This window comes from Leucopleurus acutus (assembly GCF_964270905.1).
Source record: "Leucopleurus acutus genome assembly, chromosome: 7".
NCBI lineage: Eukaryota > Metazoa > Chordata > Mammalia > Artiodactyla > Delphinidae > Leucopleurus > Leucopleurus acutus.
Window position 1 is genome coordinate 42,351,123 of NC_139150.1, and position 21,921 is coordinate 42,373,043.

Here is a 21,921-nt window from a genome sequence, read left to right on the forward strand (position 1 = left end):
TGTTTTCTTTTATCTAATGAGCCATATCTCCTAATAACCTTTATCTGTCTATTTATTGGCTGCATTGGGTCTTTGTTGCTGCTCACGGGCTTTCTCTAGGTGCGGCGAGTGGGGGCTACTCTTCGTTGCAGTGCGCGGGCTTCTCACTGCGGTGGCTTCTTTTGTTGCGGAGCAAGGGCCCTAGCCACGCAGGTTTCAGTAGTTGTGGCTTGTGGGCTCTAGAGTGCAGGCTCAGTTGTTGTGGTGCAGGGGCTTAGGCGACATGTGGGATCTTCCCGGACCAGGGCTCAAACCCATGTACCCTGCATTGGCAGGCGGATTCTTAACCACTGTGCCACCAGGGAAGTCCCTCTCCTAGTAACCTTTTGCAAGAATAAAACATACCCCGTATTTGTCTTCCACGGTGAACTCTGATGATTCTAAGACTTGGTCTCTAGTATTCCTTTTTCAATGCTTGGCGCTGTTAGAGGTGGCAAGGCTTAAGCACTGTAACCTCATTACAGAGAGGTAGTAGGGAAAGGGGTCTGCCTTGACGCCTGTTCGTCATTCATTCACTCTGCTTGAAGGGCAAGGTGGGTGTGGGAGACGCTTCCCTCTGTCAGTTTGCTGCTTGCTCATATTTCGGCAGAATGTTGGCACGTTCAGTGGTTTGACCCCTTCTTTACAGTCCTTCCCACAATCTACTCAGGATGACATTGTTCCCACATGAAACCAGGGGCGCTATTACTATAGAACCGGATTGGAAAACCCGCAGGCCCAACTCAACCTGCTGCCTGTCTTTATAAATTAAGTTTTGTTGGAACATAGCCAAGCCTGTTTGTTTATGTGTTGCCCAAAGCTGGTTTTGTGCCCAGTGGCAGAGTTGAGTCATTGCAACAGACTGAATGACCCACAAAGCCTAAAATACTTACTATCTGATTTCAAACCACCCCCACCTCACAAAAAAAAGAAAAGAAAAAAATTGCAAGCCCCTCGCATGGAAGGAGACTGAATATTAAAAGGCAACTAGCACTCTGCTTCCACGTCTGCCATCTAGATAGAGCCTACCTTAGTCCTCGGATGCTCTGAATCAACCCAGAGATTCATTTTTACAGAACTGAGAGAACAGATGGCCTGCAGTCCCTCAGCCGTACTCCATCAATAGCTCTTTGCACAACAAAACTCCAGATAGGAGGTGAGCGTCAGAGAGCTCTAGACTGTGTTCCCTGGTAGTACCTCTAAATGCCGTGCACAGAATGTCCAGTACTAAAGATGGCATAAATGACCAGAAATGTTGACTGAGTAGATTTGGCTCTGAGAGTAAGGATTGTGTCTCATGTGGCTTGGCTTTTGCCCCCACTGTAGTGCCTGGTGCAGCTGGTTGAGAGTGTGGTGGGATTTAACAGTCAGTGGGACCAAAGGTAGGGCTCACCGGCTTTTGAAAGGGGCCTAAGAGAACTCGTACCTGTCTAGGAGATAACCCCACCTCCAGTCTCAAGTGAGCCCAGGACACTTGCTTTCTCCATCGGGCCCGTTCCTTTATTTTCACTCCCCACCTGCCAAGCCCTCTTTGAACTCTTATGGGCTGACCCTGGTGTTCTTCTTCATTAACACAGTGGCTTCTTGATCTAAAGAATTGTGGTCTATAATTAGTTTAACATGACCAGCTCCTCAGACCTGATCATCCTTGTTAAAATGAGAGTTCTGGTCCTATAGAACCAATATCCAAGTTAAGGAGACATGACCGTGAGAGACCTGCTTTAGTCAGCGACCTTTTGCTCATGGCTGACTCTTGGCTACCATCACTGGGAGCTCTCTTCTGAGTCACATCTTTTCTGTGCTGTAAAATGGTTATTTTATAGCATGTTTATCGCCATTGCTAGAGCACGAGCTCCTTGAGGACAGGATTCACACTTTTTTTTTTTTTCTTTGTGGTTCCCACCCAGTGCTATGCACAGTGCCTAGTTTTCAGTCAGGCTTTAAGAGAAAGTTGTTGAATGAATGAGGAACATAATAAAAGAATAAGTAAATTATGTTTCTTTGCTGATTTCTTCCCATTTCTCTTTTCTCCCCTCTTCTGCCTGTTCCACTCCCATTCAGTCTGCACGCTGTAACTCATCCCCCACTTTTCTACGCAGTTCTCTAGTGACTGCAGTTCATAATCATCTCTCCCTTCTTAATGCATTCATAGTTAGCACCTCACAGTTTGGCACTTAATTATTTCTTAATTGATTCATCTGTGCTATCTTTGCTTCACAGGTAGCCTGCTGTCCCTAAAGGCAAAGGAAAAATATATATTTTAAGTATTTTGTACCAGCTCCCTGTGCCAGCCCCCCTCCCTCTCCAACACACACAGTGATTTGAATTGAACATATAACAGATTTTCAATAAATATGTGTAAATTAACTGAAGTAAGCACTGTCATTACAGTCAAGATGAGCAGACTAGAATAAAAAGTAGCCTTCTGATGCTTCTGATATGTTTTAGAAGTATAAAAATTGTGTCAAAATTAGTCAACAGCTTTGAAAGTTACCATATAAAAGATGAATAAATTAACAAAGCCAAACAGGCAGATTGAAAAAGGCCTCTTCCTCCCTTCCCTTTTCCTTCTCGATCCATCTCTTACTCTCTTCTGTTGTTTTGTTGTTGTTTGTTGTTGTTGTTTAATATTTTAATTTTATTGGAGTGTAGGTGATTTACAGTGTTGGGTTAGTTTCAGGTGCACAGCAAAGTGATTCAGTTGTACATATATTCTGTTTTAGATTCTTTTCTCATATGGGTTATCACAGAACATTGAGTAGAGTTCCCTGTGCTCTACAGTAGGTCCTTCTTGGTTATCTATCTTATATATGGTAGTGTGTGTACGTTCATCCCAAGCTCCTGATTTATCCCTCCCCCCTGTTGTTGTTTTGTTTTTGCTCTTAATTACAAGGTTAATTTGTTTTTTGGGCAACAGACTTGGGAATCTTTTGCTCTGACCCAAGCCTGGCCGTGGCCCTGGCCCTGGAGTCTGTCTGACACACACATAGGTGCCCCGCTCCTTCCCCACTTGACACGAGTGGTCTCTTTACCGTAGACATTCAGATCAACTATCCATATATAAGATACTGAAACTGTTTACTAGATGCAGTGATATAGGATCTTTTTACGAGCTATTTAATTTACTTTCAAAAAATCTGATTTTCTGGGTTGGTTTAGTTTATTGGCAAAGGACAATTTAAATGCATGATCTCTTCTGTTTTATCCCACAGAATATTCTCCCTGAGTAGCTTTCATAAACTGTGAGATTGTAGCCCCCCTGCTACCACTAGGTGATCGTGTTTTAAACCTGGAATTTTGTACTGAAAACAAATAGTTTCTTATGAACAAATTCTCTGTAGTAAGTGCTGCACCCCCTTGAACTCTGATCGTGCTGTACCAGGTGTTAAAGAGGAAAAAGGAGAGTTGATTTGCCCTCCACAGAGCGAGCTCTTAAGGAGATGAAAGTGTTTGTATAATGAGCAATCAGAAATCTCGTGCAGCTAACCCACCTAACCAGGTTACCAGCCAGGCTCATCTGAGCAGTGGGATCTACCAGAGGAAGGAGGGACTTAGTTGGGTCTCGGCATCAAAACCTGTACTTGACTCTCCCCTCAGGACGGCAGTTTTGCAGAACTGTTACTTTCACTTTTTTTTTTTTTTTTAAGTTCACTTTGACAATTTCTTTTATTTTCTTCCTTTGGATCCTTGTGGTCACGTAGAAGCTACACAGTAACCATAAGTTTCTGGTTTCTCCTTAGCTTCCACTGCTTTTGACAGTGTCAAATAAGATCTCAGGCATGATCTAGCTTTCACATCCCCCAGGACTTTTCCTCTTACACGGTCTTCTTAATTTTTTTAATGAAGTCGACCTAGTTTTTCTAACCTTCTTTTCAATAATAAAAACTGTGAAATTCTACCCAGAGTCATTTTCTGTGCCGGAACTTCACCTTAATATCTGACTTTAACTGCAGCTCTCTTATATTGATGAATACAGCCTCTAGATAAGAGGCTCTTACACAGGAGTTGAAGAACCCCAGCATACACCCCATAGTGTATTACATTAAATGCTCCAAGGTGCTGTATTCAGTTATCTTACTATGTTTGGTTGGATTTAGAACAAATTACAGAGATTTCTTTTTCCACTTATCACCCACGGGTGCTTTCCCCCTTTTGGTATAATTGCTAAGGCTTGTATGCCTAATGCGTGTATTGATTTTTTTTAACCCCGGCTGTAATATGATACTGTTTACTTGCTGAGTCATCTCTAAATTTTATTCATGTTTCCTTCATTAAAAAAAAAAGCAAACCCACTTGAATTTCTATGTTATTCTTGGCTTAGATTTCAATTACCTTTCCAGTCATAGGTAGTAGGGCTTTTTCTTTTTAATTCTGAAAAGATCTAAGAAAATAAGTTCTCATTACATGTCAGATTGGAGCATAAATTAAATGTGAAGGTCAACTCACATCTGTTGCTGACAAACTGCTGTCAAAAACTAAGGAACAATTGAAATCTCTTTTTAAAACATTCAAAAGAGAAATGCCATATTTAGTTTGATTAGAGCATATTGTTTTAGTGACATTCAAGCTTATCGCATATATTTTTAATCATTTAAAGTAATGGATTATACCCCTTTTCTGAATTTCTTATTTTTTCTGCAGCCAGATGTGATACTGAAGTTAAATGTATAAAGACTTTAGCAGTTACGAGGTGTAATTATAAACGAATGGTCGTGATCTCCTTGTCTTTCTTATAAATCAGTCATGCTAGAGAAGGATGTTTTGTGGATAATCACCAAGGATTAGAGACAGTTCAAACAAGTTCCCAGAAAATGGCTCTTTCCAAAATATACAAGCATTCATTCCTTCCCTAATAAACTCCCCTGTTTCTCCTCTTCGTATAACCCCCTTTTTTCCTACAAGTTGGTAAACTCATTGCAGGCAGGGATCATATCCTGGGAATTTTCATTTCCTTAGCACCTACCAGAATGTCATGATCAAGATGGTTGTTGAATTTCAGATGACCCTGCATTTTTTTCATGGTAGGAAAGGAATTATGGAAATCTTACTAGTCTTTTTGTCGCCTTGCTTTTCACTGAAAACCATCAGAAACCTGTTTCTTCCATTAAAGATACTGTGTCACAATCGTTTGTTAATAAGGGACCACTCCCTCTGTTTGCCCTGGATTAGAGGGAATTCCAAGGCCTGAAAGCTTGATACTGACAGTCATAAAATGGATGTACAAATTATATCATTTTGTGGCCAGGGCCTAAAGAAGAGCAGGAAGCGCATCTACTAAATGAAATTAAGTGGATACTGCCTTTCCTTTCTGCGTTGTCTTTATATTCGTCAGAGGCATTTGAATTCAGAATTTAGGTCTTACGTAATGCAGGCCAGTAATAGCCCGGAGAAGTAGTTATGTAAAGATGGGGATCTAACAACCCCCACACTCCGTTGTTTTCTCCTAGAAGGTGTAACCTGCCTTTCTAACCACTACAATGTTTTCCATAAAATAGTTTTAATTTGGGTCCCATGTTAAGTAAGCATCTGCTGTGTTCCAGGCCCTTGGTTGAGTGTCGGTGACCAGCCTTGGACAAAGGGAGTCATGGTCCTTGACCCCATGGAGTGTGAGAACCCTAAATGGGCAAATGTCTGTGGGAAAATGTTGAGGTTTTTGGGGTTTTTTTAGTCAATTATGAAGTTATCAATTATTGAATGTCTCAAGGCAATGACAAGTCATTAAATTCCCTTGAATGGATTGGAGTAAGATGAGTTTGACTACACCCATTTTCAAGCACAATCTTAAATAAGTCTTCACTCCTAGACAGTTAAATAAGTCCTGTGTGTACCATGGAGCTCTCTCTCTCTCTGACATCAGGAGAGGGCTACTGCCAGCCACTTGTTATACATACATTGCCTTGGAAATGTACCTTGTGCCTGTCACCATAGCAACACACTGAGAATGACCTCAGCAGCCACTCAGAATCATTCCTACAAAACAAATTATAACTATAATTAACTCTCTGAATTTACTCTGCAATATAAATTGTTCAGACCTCAGTGTTTTTTAGTTAAAGGTTAAATGAATGGAGTAATCCAACATGAACCCATCCGCCCTCCATATTCCACCAGCGTTTTTCCCCCAAATATGAGGTGCTTCAGTGGAAAGGACAATTCAGTTAAGAGATTATTCCATCATTACCTCTTCTCAGAATATGACAAGAATCAACAAATAAGGATATGCTGGTCTCATCATGCTAGAACTCCATTTCTAAGGCAGTAGAGTGGCTTTTTTCCCTAAGCAAATGTGAAATGCAGAAAGTGCTGTGAGTCCCTCCAAGTCCTGAAACCCAGAGTGAGGGGGCTGCGTGGGGTTGGTGCTTGTGCAGGCAGAAGCTCTCCACACTGGCCTCTCTTTGGCAGTGAAAGATGCTAGTCTAGGTGGCCTGCACGTTTTACTTGTTTCTCAAATTATCTGCAACAGGTCTTCAGTTTTGGGTAGCTTTTGAGCCGCCCAGACCTTCCTGTAGGAGAAAATAGATTGTGTGTCTTTTGTTTGATTGGGGGGGTTTGTTGTTCTGTTTTGTTTTTCTAGTCTTGTTTTGGGGTGTTCTAGGTTTGGTTTGGTTTGGTTCAGGTTCTAGATAATGTATGTTTCAACTAGCAGACCTTGATAACAAGTTCTTTTCCTTTTTTTTTCTTTTGTTAAACTAGATCAGTTTAACTTTTTTACTCCAAGTGAAGTGGGCCTTTCTCTCCACCATCCACCTAAAACAAAACAACAAGAATGTCAAGCAAGAAGTGCAGTTCACTTTCCAGTAAATTGTAAATGTATGAGGATCTTTAATGGTCATTTCCTTGCCTTGAAATATGTTGAAACCTGGGCAATGAACAGACAGAACAGAGCCTAGCAAGCAGCAAGTGCCCAGTATAGGTTAATTGTTACGTTGCCGTTGTTACTCTCTGAACTATGCTTACATTGAAAAGGAGCAAAAGAAAGATGCAGGGGGAAAATATTATTGCACGTATGAATGCTTCAGATATTCAGCTAATGTCTCAGTAGTGCCCGGCGTTCACAGAGAGACCACTGACAGTATTTTCAGGACAGCCTCTAAACTCGTATCAGTGGCTTTCAGTCACAGGTGTATATCCTGATTCTGTGTCACTCCATCGTGTTTTTCCCAGAGCTCAGTTCACCCTTCTGAACTGGAGAGAGACTAGCAAGGTTCTCACGTGCAGTGTGACAGGGACTCTCCCATTTCATGTGCTGGTTCTTTAAATTTTCCTGTGCAAGGACACATGTTTAAAAATGAAGTGGCAACGAGTAGTCTGTCGAGTTCATCTTCAAGAAACGGGATCAAGAAACAGAAAGCCACGATTTCTCTTCCCACAAGAACACAGTAGCACCTTGTGTCCAAGACTTAGCCACCTTCTCTTCTGACCTCTGGATTGGGTGAAGTGAGTAGAAATGGTTTACTGGGCAGCCTATTTAAAAACAAGCTTGCCAATGTGAATTGGAAGTTCTCTGATTCCTCTGAATTAAATTTTTGTATATAGTAGTTAAATAAATGATGATCTTGCAGATTTCAAAATGTACATTCATTTCGATTTTTTCAAATCAAGGAGCTCATAAATCAAAAAACTCCATCTATACAGAGTGCCCAGTTGAGTTTGCATTTATGGAGTCATGAGCTGGTTTATCTGTAGGATGAGATCCCGGCCAACACCCAGAACATGGGCTTGTTAACCCCATCAGGCACCTCCCAGACAGTGCCAGGATATTCACTAAAATTTGGAGTCCAGTCCTTTTTTACATTTCCTTCCTGCCTCTCAAGCCCATATTCTCCCAGCCTCTCCCTCTTTTTGTCCCCCAGCCACTGTTACAATAATTAAAGATACCGGGCTGGTTTCTATCAGCCAGTAGAGAGCTAATTGCCAGCTAAAGAATCATTGATGTGTTTGGGACAAGGCCACTAGAATACTAACTATAGTTGCTTTGTATTAGGAATTTCCAGACTAATGTTGTATTTTTTTGTGTTAAAGAATTGATACAGCTCCAAAAAGGCAGTAATTTATTTCTCTGTTAAAGTCAGACGTAGCTCTACTATTTTATGATCCCATGAATCTTAGAGACTTAAATTTTTTTCAATACTCAGTTTCAAATTTAACAGTATCATTGATATGGAAACCCCACTAGTAAGAAGGATATTTAAATAATGCTAAAACTAAATCTCAGCATGGGAAATCATCCATCCATTCAGCAAATAATCGTTAAGTACTATTTGCCAGGCACTCTTTTAGGTACTAAGGCAGGAATAGCAGGGCGAGACAGTCTTTATCCTGGGTAAGTCATGTCACCTGAGTGTTTGTGCTCTTGCTGAGTTACGCTCCACACCAGACATTCCCTGTTACATGTCTCAGAACTCACTGTCTCTTGTTTGTGGGCATATAGGGGTTGAAGATCTAATCTCTTCCAAGTCTATAATGGTTCTACCTTTTCTTTAAATCTTATTCACACTTTAGTTACTTTCTGTATATACTTTGCAGTTGTGTGTTTTGAAATCATATCTGTGCTGCATCCCTTCCAGGGATGGAGGGAACATAGTGACTCTTTGAAATCATGAGGATGCCATGCAGAACAGTCATTTTTACCTGTTTGTCATCAGTTATATCAAATTATGTCATTCTTAAAGTTGTAAATTATTTTTGCAATTTGAGAGGATGGAAAGTGAATGGAATATAACACTTTTGAAATGATAAAATTATACTGATGGAGAACATATGTGTGGTTGCCAGGGGTTAGGATTGGGATGGGTAGCACACAGAAGTTTCTTTTTGCTAACAGAACAATTCTGTATCCTGATTGCAGTGGTGATTGCACGAATCTCTACATGTAATAAAATTTCATAGACGTATACACCCCCAAAAATGTGTGTGTGTGTGTGTGTGTGTGTGTGTGTGTGTGTAAAAATTGGTGAAATCCAAGTAAGGTCTGTAGTTTAGTTAATAGTATTGATCAGTGTCAAATTCCTGGTTTTGATAATATTCTGTGATCACATAAGATGTTATTATTGGGGGAAATTAGGTGAAGGGCACAGGGGAATTCTCTGTAATATTTTTGCAGCTTCTTGTGAGTCTATAATTATTTCACAATAAAAAGCTTTTTTTTTAATGGAAAAGTGTCATATAAGCAGATAAATGTAAAGTTTAGGTGTGATGAGTCTATACACTGGGAATATCTGGCCTTCGATATTGTTGCCTCAGTAACTAGAAATCTCGTGGCTTCACATTAATTGTGAATGACTTAGGCTTTGGACAGAGTTTAGGACATGGTATGCTGCTGTCTTATAAGGGAAAAGGCTCTGATGTTCTGTAAAAAGGCAAAACAATTCATCCCGACCTTATGTGTAGCTCTGTTATCTGTTTGTTTATACAAATAACATTTGTATAAATAATTCAAAAACTATTTGCTTGAAACTCTTGCTTACCCACCAGACCTGCTAAACAAGTAGAGGGTAGGAGACTCATTTAATTATTTTCTTCTCCCCCTGTCAGGGTTCTATTTGACAGTAAGAGAAGAAAAGAGAAACACTGTGAACCAGGTCATCCATAGATGGACAGCCTTGCTCTGACTAACAGAAGGTTGACTGTATCTTTCGCTTCCCAAGCTACTCTACCACTTTCTGATACTTTTCTTCCTTCTCTCCACTTCTGTCTTAGGCTTCATTGTTGTCCTTCCTTTTCCATCAGCAGGTCTGGTGTGATGGTGTCACTGACGTTCTCATGTGTCTTCCTTCCTCCAGCTATCTTAATGACTTGGACCGCGTTGCCGACCCTGCCTACCTGCCTACGCAACAAGATGTGCTCAGAGTTCGAGTCCCCACCACAGGGATCATCGAGTACCCCTTTGACTTACAAAGTGTCATTTTCAGGTAGTACCTGAGTCCGTAAAATCCACTTGCCAGCTCTTCTGCCTTGAGCACATTTTGTGAACTCTGTGAATATTGAAACCATGTGTAGACTTTAAAACAGTATCACCTTTATAACAATTATTATCATTGGAGACACAAATGAAATAATGTGTCCCTGAAAGAGGAAGCAGAGGAAAGGCGTATGGGCAGGTTTCTTATTTCAGAAAATAAGATAAATCACTGAGAAATCAGTGAATAGTTTGCTGATGGTTAAAAGTTACTCAAACATTGGTCCAGACTAAAACTGGTTGGGAATCATTTTACCTATGAGGTCAATGTTTGTACATTGTACAAACTGTATTTTTACATGTAAAACATGTACATGTAAAAACTGTATTTTTACATTTGTATAAAGATACAAATTATAACCCTATTAATAGCAGAAATTACAGGTTGTCAGAAGCTTTCATGTTGTTTCCTCCAGGTCCTCTGGTACCGAGGTAGAATTTTTCAGTAGCAATAAGAATGCGGGCTGTTTTGTACTCCTAAAATGAGTTGCCTGAAAAATTTTAAAATACATGGTTTTGGAAATGGATTGATTAACCTAGTCTAAATTTACATAGGAAAATAGAATGAAAGTTTATTACTTTCTCCCTTACTGCTGCCATTCTTTCTGGGTAATACTTCAGCTGAAGTGGTCTAATTTTTTTTAAGATGAGAAAAAATAAACAAGACTGATGTACTTTCATTTAATCTCTTATTACACAGTCACTCAGACGTACTTTTAGTTAGAATACAAACCACATGGTACATGGAGACATGAGGCCATATGAATATGTCTTTGGGTGCAGAGAGTTGAGTTCCTTGGGAGAGCCATCCATTTAAGACAACTACGTACAGTACAGGGTTGTGAAGTGGAAATGAATGTAACTCCTGTGATGTAACTCTGCCATGTGACCCTGATGGGCAGGCCCGCCATCATTCCCTGCAAAGCACTGTGTGTTTCATTCTGATCCATCTCTGCACCTGTGGTTACATCTGGCTGCCTTACGCTACTCTAATGGACATAGCCATAAAGAGGGTGACACTTTGGAAATAATTTCTGAGCCTCGTTTTTTTCATCATGAAAATGGTTACATTAGATGATCACCAAGGCTCCCTGTAGCTCCAGCATTCTGGATTAAGTTTTGAGTTCATTGCGTTTAGAGATCTTTAACTTGAGACACCAAATTTCCTTCTGCTTATAACCATGTTAGAATATTTTCAGAAAACATAGAGCACTTCATGGAGATTTTCATCTCCTTTTTGCTTTATGATTACTGAAATCTGAAACCAGGTTACTGTTACATCTTGGGATTTTCCCTACATTTTGGGCACTAGCTTTTAAAGGACATTCTTTGGCACTTCAGTAAAAGTAATGACTTAGGAGAATAATTTCTTGCTACCATCAAAAACATCTTACAGGGTTTAGCATGACAGGATTTCATGGAATGAGGATTTTATATAAATGAGCATATTATTGACTTGACATCAGAGAAGAGCTAGCATTTTAATATTTCTAAAGACCTAAGACTTCTAGTTTTGATGTCTGTAGTTCATAGGTCTCCCTGGATCCATTGTTTTGCCCCTCAGATATGTTTCATAGGAAACTCTTCAAAGCAGTCACTGGAAGATTCTTGATTTCTTAGTTTAGGTTTGATCCTTAGAGGCAGGAAAATACCAGGAACAACTGCAGTTTTCAACAAACACTTAAAGAGCCCTACTCTCAAACTTTTATACCTAAAACTCTCATTTTCTGAAAATATTTTATCTTGTAAACATTGTGCACATTTTAGTCAAGTTATGGATTCAGCAATTTGACGAAACTTGGATTCATTACCAAGTTCTGCTAGATATTTTCTGTATACACTAGCACTCAAATTAATTGATGCCAGTGTTGATTCCTGAGCACAGAATTGATGTGTAAAAACAAGTCCTCGGTATAGTTCAAATGGTGGCCTCTTATAGCATCTTGATGTTTTATACATACCACTTCTGGCAGTTTAGCAAGTTGACTTGTGCATAAGGCTAATTGCACCATGTTACCCAATGTGATTGGACTGTCCCAAATTATAGTCAGTACTGGAAAGAAAAAACAGCCCCAAAAGCTTACCTTCCTGATGAAGATCAGTGAGGTTTTGTTTGCAGTTAGTCGAAGCATTACACACCCATGTTGAAATACATAGCATCTTACATCTTTTAAATGCATTTGTAGTCATTCCTAGTAGCTTCCTTGAGAAATACATGAGGATCTTCATTCTCATTTTATAGGAAAAGAAACTGAAGTCAGTATTTGCCATTAGAGCTGAACACAAATAAAACGCGTTTTGTTTCTGACTCTTCTGTGCTTGATTAAATAAAACAGACTTTTTCCTTGGCTTGACAGGATTTTTTTTTTTTTTTTACAAAATTATAATTTTTATGTATATCAGGTAACTTTCTAATTACTGCAATGAGTTATTGCCCAGAATGTCTTGACTTTGATTGTTAGGTAACAGAAAATTAGTAGATGTTCAATAAGTGTTAATTGGATTGGTTTTGATGACCATTCTCTTTAGAGAGTAGGGTTCCTAAGTTTGTAAGTAAAGCTATATTTATATTGATATTTTTTTATGTGCTATTAATATGAATATTATTAACCTTGCAGAATGGTCGATGTAGGGGGCCAAAGGTCAGAGAGAAGAAAATGGATACACTGCTTTGAAAATGTCACCTCTATCATGTTTCTAGTAGCGCTTAGTGAATACGATCAAGTTCTCGTCGAGTCAGACAATGAGGTGAGTGCTCTGTGGACGGATAAATGATAGGGTATGGGGTAAACTGACTTCATTGCTTTCTTAACTACTGATTTGGAAATTTTTTTAAATAACCCTGTGGTACCACGTGGTATACTCAGAACAGGAAGATGTTTGAGCAGGTCTGTGTGTTCAGGTCTAATTGGACCCTATGTGATACTTTTAACACTACGCGGAGGCTCTGAAAATGAAAATAACAAGGAAATCCCTAGGCTAATTGTCGCATTATTTTATAGCCTTCTTCCTACAGGATGGAGTTGGGAGTGTTGGAGTGAGTCAGCCTGTTTTGTTCTGTTTTCATTTTGTTTAAATTGTTGTTCGTATGAGGGGTGGGTCCCAAAGAGTACTCAAAACCTCTCTTGGCGAATGTGAATGACTTTGCAGCTGGGCTCTAAATCAGTTTGTTCTGGAGCCAAGAAGTGTCCTAGTGATGTGGCCTTTCTGCTCTTATAGAATTCTATAGGCTACTGCATAACTTTGTCTCTACTAAGCACTGGGTGATTGACAAAGCATCCTTGATATGCCTGTCTGGAGAACTGATTCAGTGTTGTCATCTCCTCCCTATTGCATGAAATTCTAACAAGTATAAATATGGATTTTTAGGACGATAAAGGCTCCATGGTGAGTCAGAGTTGATTGTGGAGGATAATTAAGGGGCACAGAAAACCGTGACTTTGATCTGGAGTTCGGTGTGTATTGGGACAATGGAGAAGACACCATTGTTATACTGTTAGAGGCAGAGTTTGCAGACTGACATGCCAATAGTAGATATTAAATTTCCTCCTAATAGGGTAGAAAATAAAGAGAAGGAAGTGAGTATCCCCAATAGCTGATTAAAATAAGATCTGGCATATTAAAGTGTACTTCTAATTTTGTACAGTCGTTTTGGTACATAAGAATTCTGGCTTCTTTGGTCCTTTTAAATATTTTATTTTTCTGCAGGTATTAATATCTCTTAAAATACATACCAAGTCCTACATAGCATTTTTTTGTACGTAGGGTTGATGAAGAGTTATGAACCAATATCCCATATAGGGCTGAGTTACCTATTCATGCATTTCAAATGTTTCCTGGGTTACAAGTATATGGGCTTTTGAACCAATCAAAGAAGTTCTTTTTGTTGTTGTTCATGTATATCTTGCTATTTAAGGGACTTCTTTTTAACAATGAGGTGTATCAGCCATTTGCCCTCTGTAGCCGTAATGCAAAGTGCCTGAAAAGCATGCTAAGATATATGAGAATCAGTTATCACACTTTGAGTTAAGCAGTTACCATCAGAATTTGAGCTATGACATCTCTATGCGTATTTTTATTTTTATATCTGTTAGTTGTTCCATAATCTTTGGGTATAGTATTTTAAACATACGACATATCTTGGAAGCATATGACAACATTTTTTATTTCTTTGAATGTTGAATCAAGACAAAAAATATTTTGAGCACTCATCTACTATGTGCTGGATACCAGGGTATCTAAAGAGATACAGAAATGGAAAAAAAAAAATCAACATTGTCGTAAAGGACCTCATAAAAGAGGGATGCTTTTGTCAAAATAGAGAGTCCGAGAGAAGGAAGGCCTTAGTTATAAAGGTCATCATTTCTTTTCTTTAGTTTGCTGTCCAGTGAAATAAAATTTAAGACATTTTCAACTGCACAGAAGATGTAAGACGCATGCATAATTTTATTTCTTATGTCACTGTTTACATATAGCTAGAGGAAAACAAGTGTTTATCAATACACATTTTATGTGAGATAAATGCATTCTATTTATAAAGAAATATATTTTGCGATTTAATGCTAATCAGTTTACCACTTTAAAATTTGCAACTCATCAGCTAATTCTAGCACATAAAGCCAGTTAAAGTTTCCACAGAATGAAAGTTTCCACAGTAACTCGCCATTCAGTGTATAAGCCGTACACACGTCTAAAAATACATCAGTTTCTTTGATTCCTGTGGTGATGCCTTATGCCACAAATTAAAACAATAACTCTATTATTGTTCATTAGGACTCTCTAACCACTTGTGAATATTTTTAAAGCCTACCTTGTAATTTTATGGTGTTCTTTTCAGATATCAGGCAGACATCACTCAAGCCTGATGGTAGTATTGGAGATGATCTTAAACGTAATAAGAAAAAAATACTGCTCATTAATTTCTTCATCCATGTTAGCCATAGTCATCACTGTTGGTAATTAGGAAACACTGTCAAAAGTATTTTTTAATGTCAGGATGTAGTCCATTATTCTTTTTTCTTTTCCTGTTATAGTAATATATGAAAATGTCATTGCCTCTCTACTTTCTTAAATCATTAAAAAAACTCAGAACTATAGAATTCTACCTTCCCCACATTTTCAGGATTTGGTGAGACAAAGCTGGAATAGACTCCTAAAACATTTTGTTCTTGAAATCTGATGTTCATAACTTTAATCCAAAGCAGACTTTGTTGTACTTCCCTTGATATATATTCGTGAGAAAAACCTGGAAATGGATACTGACAATCGCCCTTTTATCTTGGGGAACTGTGGAAAATACATTGCGGACCAGAAGCAAAAGCAGCTAAGGGAAGTATTTTATTTTAGATTATTGCTCTGGCTTTTATTATGTATTAATCCTGAAAATTTTTATGTAGATGTGCTTTTGTCTGTCTAGATTCTCAGCCTCCCAAGAGTTTGGGGAATGAATTTCTTTCTTTCTTTTTTTTCCTCCAAAGAAGGAAATATGTTATCAGATAGTGGGTGAGCATAATCAGGGTTGTAGAGCTGTGTTGATTTACATATTCCTTCAGTGCTGTCTCGGTTTCCCTTTGATAGCACACCAGCACGGAGCCAGTTACTCTGCTGTAATTCTTTCACGCGTACATTATTTCAGTACCCCTGAGAGCCAGAGCACACAATAAGGCATTCACATAACATGTTTCAGCTCATCAGTGTGTATCCCGATTCTGTCTTTTTTAGTCCTTGTTTTTTGTGGTTCTCTGTTACATGAGTATCTGAGCACTAATACAAACTTGTTTCTCAGATATTGACTCAGGGACTGTCTTACAGACCAAGCTTTTTATAGAATCCCAAAGACTTGGCCCCTTTTCTCCGATGCTTCCTTTTTGAATGTATGCTTCTAACTTACCTTAATTCTTTTGAAATGGTCACAACCGATTAGGTTTTAGTTTTATTAAAATATCGAGATAGTTCCCTGTACCCCAGGTCCTCCTTTGAACCAGGATGGATTCCCATAAACATTTATCCTTCAGATCTGATTCTTGGAGTTGCTCAATTGATTTAAAAAAGAATAGTAAAAGGAGAGAGTAGACATTTATAATACCTTAGCGCTTTATGCCTATTCAAAACTTGCTTAAACCATTACTTATTTGAGTCTCACCAGCTGACCTCCCGCGAAGTGAGAAGATCAGGTTTGCTGAGGATACAAGAATGGAGAGATTAAGGCCCATGGCCCAGGTCACTCGGGGCCCCCATTCCTCCCCTTCTAGACCAGCTTTCTTTCCCCTGCTTCACAGTGTCTTCCAGAAGTTAGGGATGAACTGAGAGGAAAAGCAAGAGGAACTGTTAAAGGTGGCCAAGAACATAGAGGTAGAATGAAAATCCTGACCCTGCAGGAGTTGAACCCCCTCTTCTCCACCTCTAACCTCTTGTTATACTCACATGAGACCAGCCAGAGATCCTTTACCAGTAATTAAACTAGATTAAAACAAATGATCTAAAATATGCATTTCCTTCAGATATTTCTCCTCTACTAAGTTTTAAAACGAAGCCATTTCGAAGTTATCCAGCTGCAGCCAGAGTCTGAACATTTTCTTTAAAAGTGTGAAACATGTACTTTGTTCTGCTCTAAAAACTTCAAGTGAAGTTTGGGAATTTTTTCTCCAGATAAAATTCAGCTCTAGGGGGAGGAAACTGACTAAAAATTGAGGGGAAGAAATTTGGACTCTAAAAGGGCGAGCTTAGGTTAAGATATCCGGTCTCAATGGGATTGGTTCTAGCCCTCCTTTATCGACTCTTAATCAAATTATGAAATCAGAAACTACATCTTGCCCCTCAGTCTTTAGTATACGACTCAGAGTCGTGGCCTGATTAACAAGAACATTCCTGAAAGGTGCCCTACTTTTTTTATATTTAACCCCTTTCCCATTTCCTCATTCCTTTGTTCGTTTTCAGCCACTGTTTCTTTTCTAAACTCCTTTCCACACCCTTTTCATTAGCTGGCATTTCTGTTTGCTCATTATTTTACTCCTCCTTAATTGCTTTGTTCTCAATGCTTGAAGGAAGCCAGAAGGAAGTATTCTGATCACCATTTATGAGTCTGAACCAGAGACCTGCACTTAGTGCTGGTAAGCGTGTGGGGAAGCAGACACACAGGGACACCTTTTGTGTGAATGTATATTGGAAATCTTTTAAAGACTATATGGAACCCATATTAGTGTAATCTATGCAATAGTTTTTTTTTTTTTGAAGATGAATTATATGAAAAAGATTGCAAAGTAGCATATTTGGTATAATCTGATTTCTGTAATCACAACAAATTACATATATACACTTATTATAGGGAAGGTTATTAGCACACCCACCCCCCCCCCCAAAAAAAAAAAAAAAAAAAGAAAACGGAAGATTTTCTACCAGGACCAAAGTGTAAAGCGTGATGGTCATTGTTGCTAGGTGATGGCATTACAAATACGTGAAATGATAATTTTTTTAAGTAAAATGAAGCAAGACTTCAGGCTGGAACTTTAGCTCTGCTGTTTACCAACTTTGTCCATTTTTCTTTTGAATTTTCCATCTTTTTTTTTTTTTACTGATTTGTGGGAGTTCCTTACACTCTTGGATGTGAACCTTTTGTCATGTGTACTGCAAACATCTTCTTCCGCTTTGTAGCTTGCCATTTATTCTCTTAATGGTGCCTTTTGATCTACAGAAGTTTTACATTTTAATATAATAGAAATCTATCAGATTTTTCCTTTATATTATATGCCTCCGTGTGTGTGTGTGTGTGTGTGTGTGTGTACATAATCACATACACACAGTAGGATAAAATAAATCACCTGAAAAATCTGGATGAAAGGACAGTAAGGATTGGAGAGTGAGATGAAGAATTAAAATACAAATCAGGCCATCAGGTACCTTTCCTAGTGGTAGTCCATAGGTTTAGTCAAGCGTCTCTTAGCACCCAATAAAAGGAAGTAACCATGGTCTGTTACAAGATCCACTGTGTCTGTATAAAAAGAAAAAGTTAGCTTCTCCTGGTACTGGGCCCTCCAAGTGACTATTCCCTCAACCTTGTACAGAGATGCTGCAGGAGGTAGTAAGTTATATCCATGATGGTTCCCCTCCAGGAAGCCAAATATCAGAATCACGAGGCCTGTTTCTTAAGCTTCCTTCAGTGTAAGTTGGTGCCATAGTATCAAAGTCTGTGATGGGCCAGCAACATGGGGTCTAAACCCACAGCTTGACGTAAGAATAAAACTGAGACTAGCTAGGGAAGTGCACTTTGTTTACCTTTGTTTTTATTTCAGTGATACAGGAGACTATAAAATTATAGAGAACTTGACATTTTTGACATATTTGCTTTGAATCTTTATTTTCACAGAAATAAAATGGTATAGATACAATCAAAGTTCTCGTGTAAACTTCCCTGATTCCTTTCTCTCCCTCCCCAGAAGAAGCCACTGGTCTCAAGTTAACATTTATCATTCCTAAGCATATTTTTTCATGTTTTTACTATATATATATGTGTTGATAAGGAATATGTAATATTGGATTTTAAATAGTATGCATGATTATAAATTTTATTATTGTAAAATGATTTTATTTTGCATTTTGTCCTTTTTTTTAATTCAACATTGTTTTAGAGATTTTTTTCATGTTGCAGCACATGGCTCTAATTCATTTATTTAGATCACCGTCTCATTCCATTATGTGTCTATGCCCTACCATGTTTCCTCTCAGCCAGCCAGGTTGTTTGTAATATGGATCACCTTTTCCTACCCTCGCCTGTTCTCTCCTTCACCCCAATCCCCAGTGGAGTTGTCTCTTTTTTCAGTTGATATATACGCAGTTTTCAGTAGTCTGGTTATTACTGTTTGCTGGTTATACATATAGAACTTATTAGTGTATGGTTTGTCTTTTCACTTTATCTTATAGAACAGTTTTCATCTTCATGTGCTCAGCTCACTCATTGCCTTTATTGGTTGTATTATTGTATTTTCTTCAGGAATTAATTTTATTCCATAGAATATGAAGATCCAGCCCATATTTTCTATTAAAACTTACAAGGTTTTTGCTTTTCCTAGGTTTTTTATACACCTGTAATTGATCTCTGTGTGTGATAGGAAGTAAAGATTTAATATATTCTTCCCATATTTCTGTTCAGTTGATCCAGTACCATGTATTGAATAATAAAGCCGTCATCCATCTCCACTGCTGTTTTCTTACCTTTTTAATTATGAAAGATATATGAAAAGTACACAAATACAAAAAACGTGCAGAGCATTGGTTTATCACAAAGCATCTGTGCGTCCAAAACCCCTGTCAAGAAATAGAACATTGTAAGACCACTGAAGCCCTGTTAGTGCCCCTCCCCCAGCAGGTAACCACAGTTCTGTAAGGTAGTCACTTCTTTGCTTCTCTCTTTAGTTTTAATGCTTAACTATGCATTCCTGAACACTATGGTTTTTACTAGTGTTCAACTGTTACACAAAGGGAATCAAATAGTGTGTTTTTTGACCTTTAAAAGCAGTATGCTATATATAAACCTTGGTGTCTGGCTTCTTTTGCTCAGTGTTACGTTTGTAAGGTATATATATTTTGCATAACTCATTCGTTTACATTGCCATATAGTATTCTGTTGCCTAAAAATACCACAATTTGTTTATCCATTTTACTAAGTATAGACTTTTCACGTATTTCCAGTATGGGAATATTACAAATAACGTTTCCGTGAATATTCATGTAAAGGTCCCTTGATGTACCTGGCTTTACATTTCTGTTGGCTATATACCTAGGAATAGAATTGCGGGCACATAGGGAATACGTATCTTCAACTTTAATAGATAAGGTGAAAGTATTTTCCAAAGGGAATGAACCAATTTACAGTCCTGCCAGCCATGTCAGAAAGTTCCTGTCACTTCCCATCTTTGCCAGCCCTTGGTATTGTCAGTCTTTTTCATGTTAGCCCTTTTGGTGGCTAGAGAGCTGAGCTGCAGGTGCCTGTTTCCTTGGGCATACCCTCACTCCCAGTGCATAGCCTAGGACAAAGCAGTTATGGTTCACTAGAGCCTCATCCGCTCAGGTCTCTCAGCTGCCGTCTCCAGAATCAGCAAATACCTCCATGGGAAAGTGGCCCCAAAGCCTGGGCTCACTTCTCCAGACTTGTCCTTCCCCAAATTCTGACCTGGTATTTCTTCACTACTGTTTACCACTCCAAGGACTTTAAGCAGATGTATTTTTTTTATTTTGTTAGCTCATCTGGTAGTCCTTCTTCCCATCAATATTAATGACACTTGAGATGTGAGTCAAGTTTTATTACACACATGGGTCTTTTCTCTGGGCCCTCTATTTGACTGATGTATTTACTACTCCTGTAGCAATATAAAAGTTATCAGATCAACAGTTCAGATATCTAGAGTATCAAGTCTACCTACCTTGTTGCTCTTCAGAATTTTCTTGGCTATTCTTGGTTTTTTAGTCTTTCATTTGAATTTTAAGATCAGCCTATCAAATACCAAAACACAAATTTGATTGGAATTTTAATAAATGTATAGGTAAATTTGAGGTTGGTTTCTCAACTTTACAGTATTGAATGTTACCATCCATGAATGTCACCATTTATTGTTTAGGACATTGCTTTTGTCATTGAAGTGGTCAATTTTTATAAATGTTCCACATGCACTTAAAATTGTGATTTCAAATTTTGGGGTGCAAGGTTCTAGCATTATGTCTATTAAAACCACCCCGTTTCCTCTTCCCCAAGGGTACTATTTTGACTTCTAACACCGTAGATTAATTTTGCGTATTTTGAACTTCATATAAATGAAAGTAAATGAATTCTTTTGTGTTACCTTCTTGTGTTCAGAATAAGTTTATTAGATAAATCCATGTTGTGTAGCTTCAGTTTTTCATTTTTATTACTTTATATTATTCAGTTAAATGAATATACCACAATTCATTTTTCCATCCTATTTTCGATGGACATCTGAGTGGTTTTCTCTTTGGGACTCTTATGAATAATGCTGATACGAATATTCTTTTCATGTTTTTTGCCTTATATGTGCCTGATTTCCTCCTGACTAGAGTTCACAGGGAATGTATATGTTCAACTGTACTAGATACTGCCTATATTCATTTTCTAGGGTTGCTGTAACAGATCACCATAAATTTGGTGGGTTACGACCACAGACATTTATTGGCTCATAATTCTGGAGGTTAGAAGTCCAAGGTATCAGCAGGGCTGAAATCCCTCTGAAGGCTGTAGGGGGGGAGGATCCCTTCTTTTTCTCATCCAGCTTCTGGTGACTGTGGGCATTCCTTCTGGTTACATAGCTCCAGTCTCTGTCTCTGTCTTCACATGGCCTTCTTGTCTGTGTCTTTGTCTTCTCCGCTGTCTCTTAAAAGGACTCCTGTCATTGGATGTAGGGCCCAGTAGATAATCCAGAATGATCTCATCTAAAAATCCTTAACTTAATTACATCTGCAAAGACTTTTTCCATATAAGGTTGCATTCACAGGTTCTAGGGGTTGTGGCATGGACATACCTTTTGAGGGGGTCACCATTCAACCCACTACACTACCAGTTTGAACTTTGAAAACAGTTTACACTTCCACCAACAGTACGTGTGTGTTCCTGTTGACCAATATCCTTGCTAACAAAGATATGGTCAGCTTTTCAATTTTAATCATTATAATGGGTGTGTAGTAGCATCTCACTGTGGTGTTAATTTGCATTTCCCTGATTATAATGAGACTGAGTTCTTTATGTATTTCTTTACCATTGGGTGTCCTCTTTTTGAAGTGCCTATTTGATTCTATTGCCAGTTTTCTATTGATCTGACTTTTTGGAAAAACATTATTAACATAGAGACCTTTTTTTTTTTTTTTAAAGAAATCAGTTTGGGGTTTTTTTGAATTTTTTATTTATTTTTGGATGCGTTGAGTCTTCGTTGCTGTGAGCGGGG

The 21,921-nt window shown here is 38.4% G+C and overlaps 1 protein-coding gene across 1 annotated transcript in view; it reads left to right on the forward strand.

Annotated features, from left to right (window-relative positions):
• GNAQ (G protein subunit alpha q) overlaps positions 1 to 21,921 on the forward strand; it is a 294,806-nt gene that overhangs the window by 211,957 nt on the left and 60,928 nt on the right. The window contains exons 4-5 of the mRNA XM_082843253.1: positions 9,801 to 9,929; positions 12,595 to 12,724. Of these exons, the coding sequence (XP_082699379.1) occupies positions 9,801 to 9,929; positions 12,595 to 12,724 (259 nt within the window). The remainder of the gene's footprint in view (positions 1 to 9,800; positions 9,930 to 12,594; positions 12,725 to 21,921) is intronic.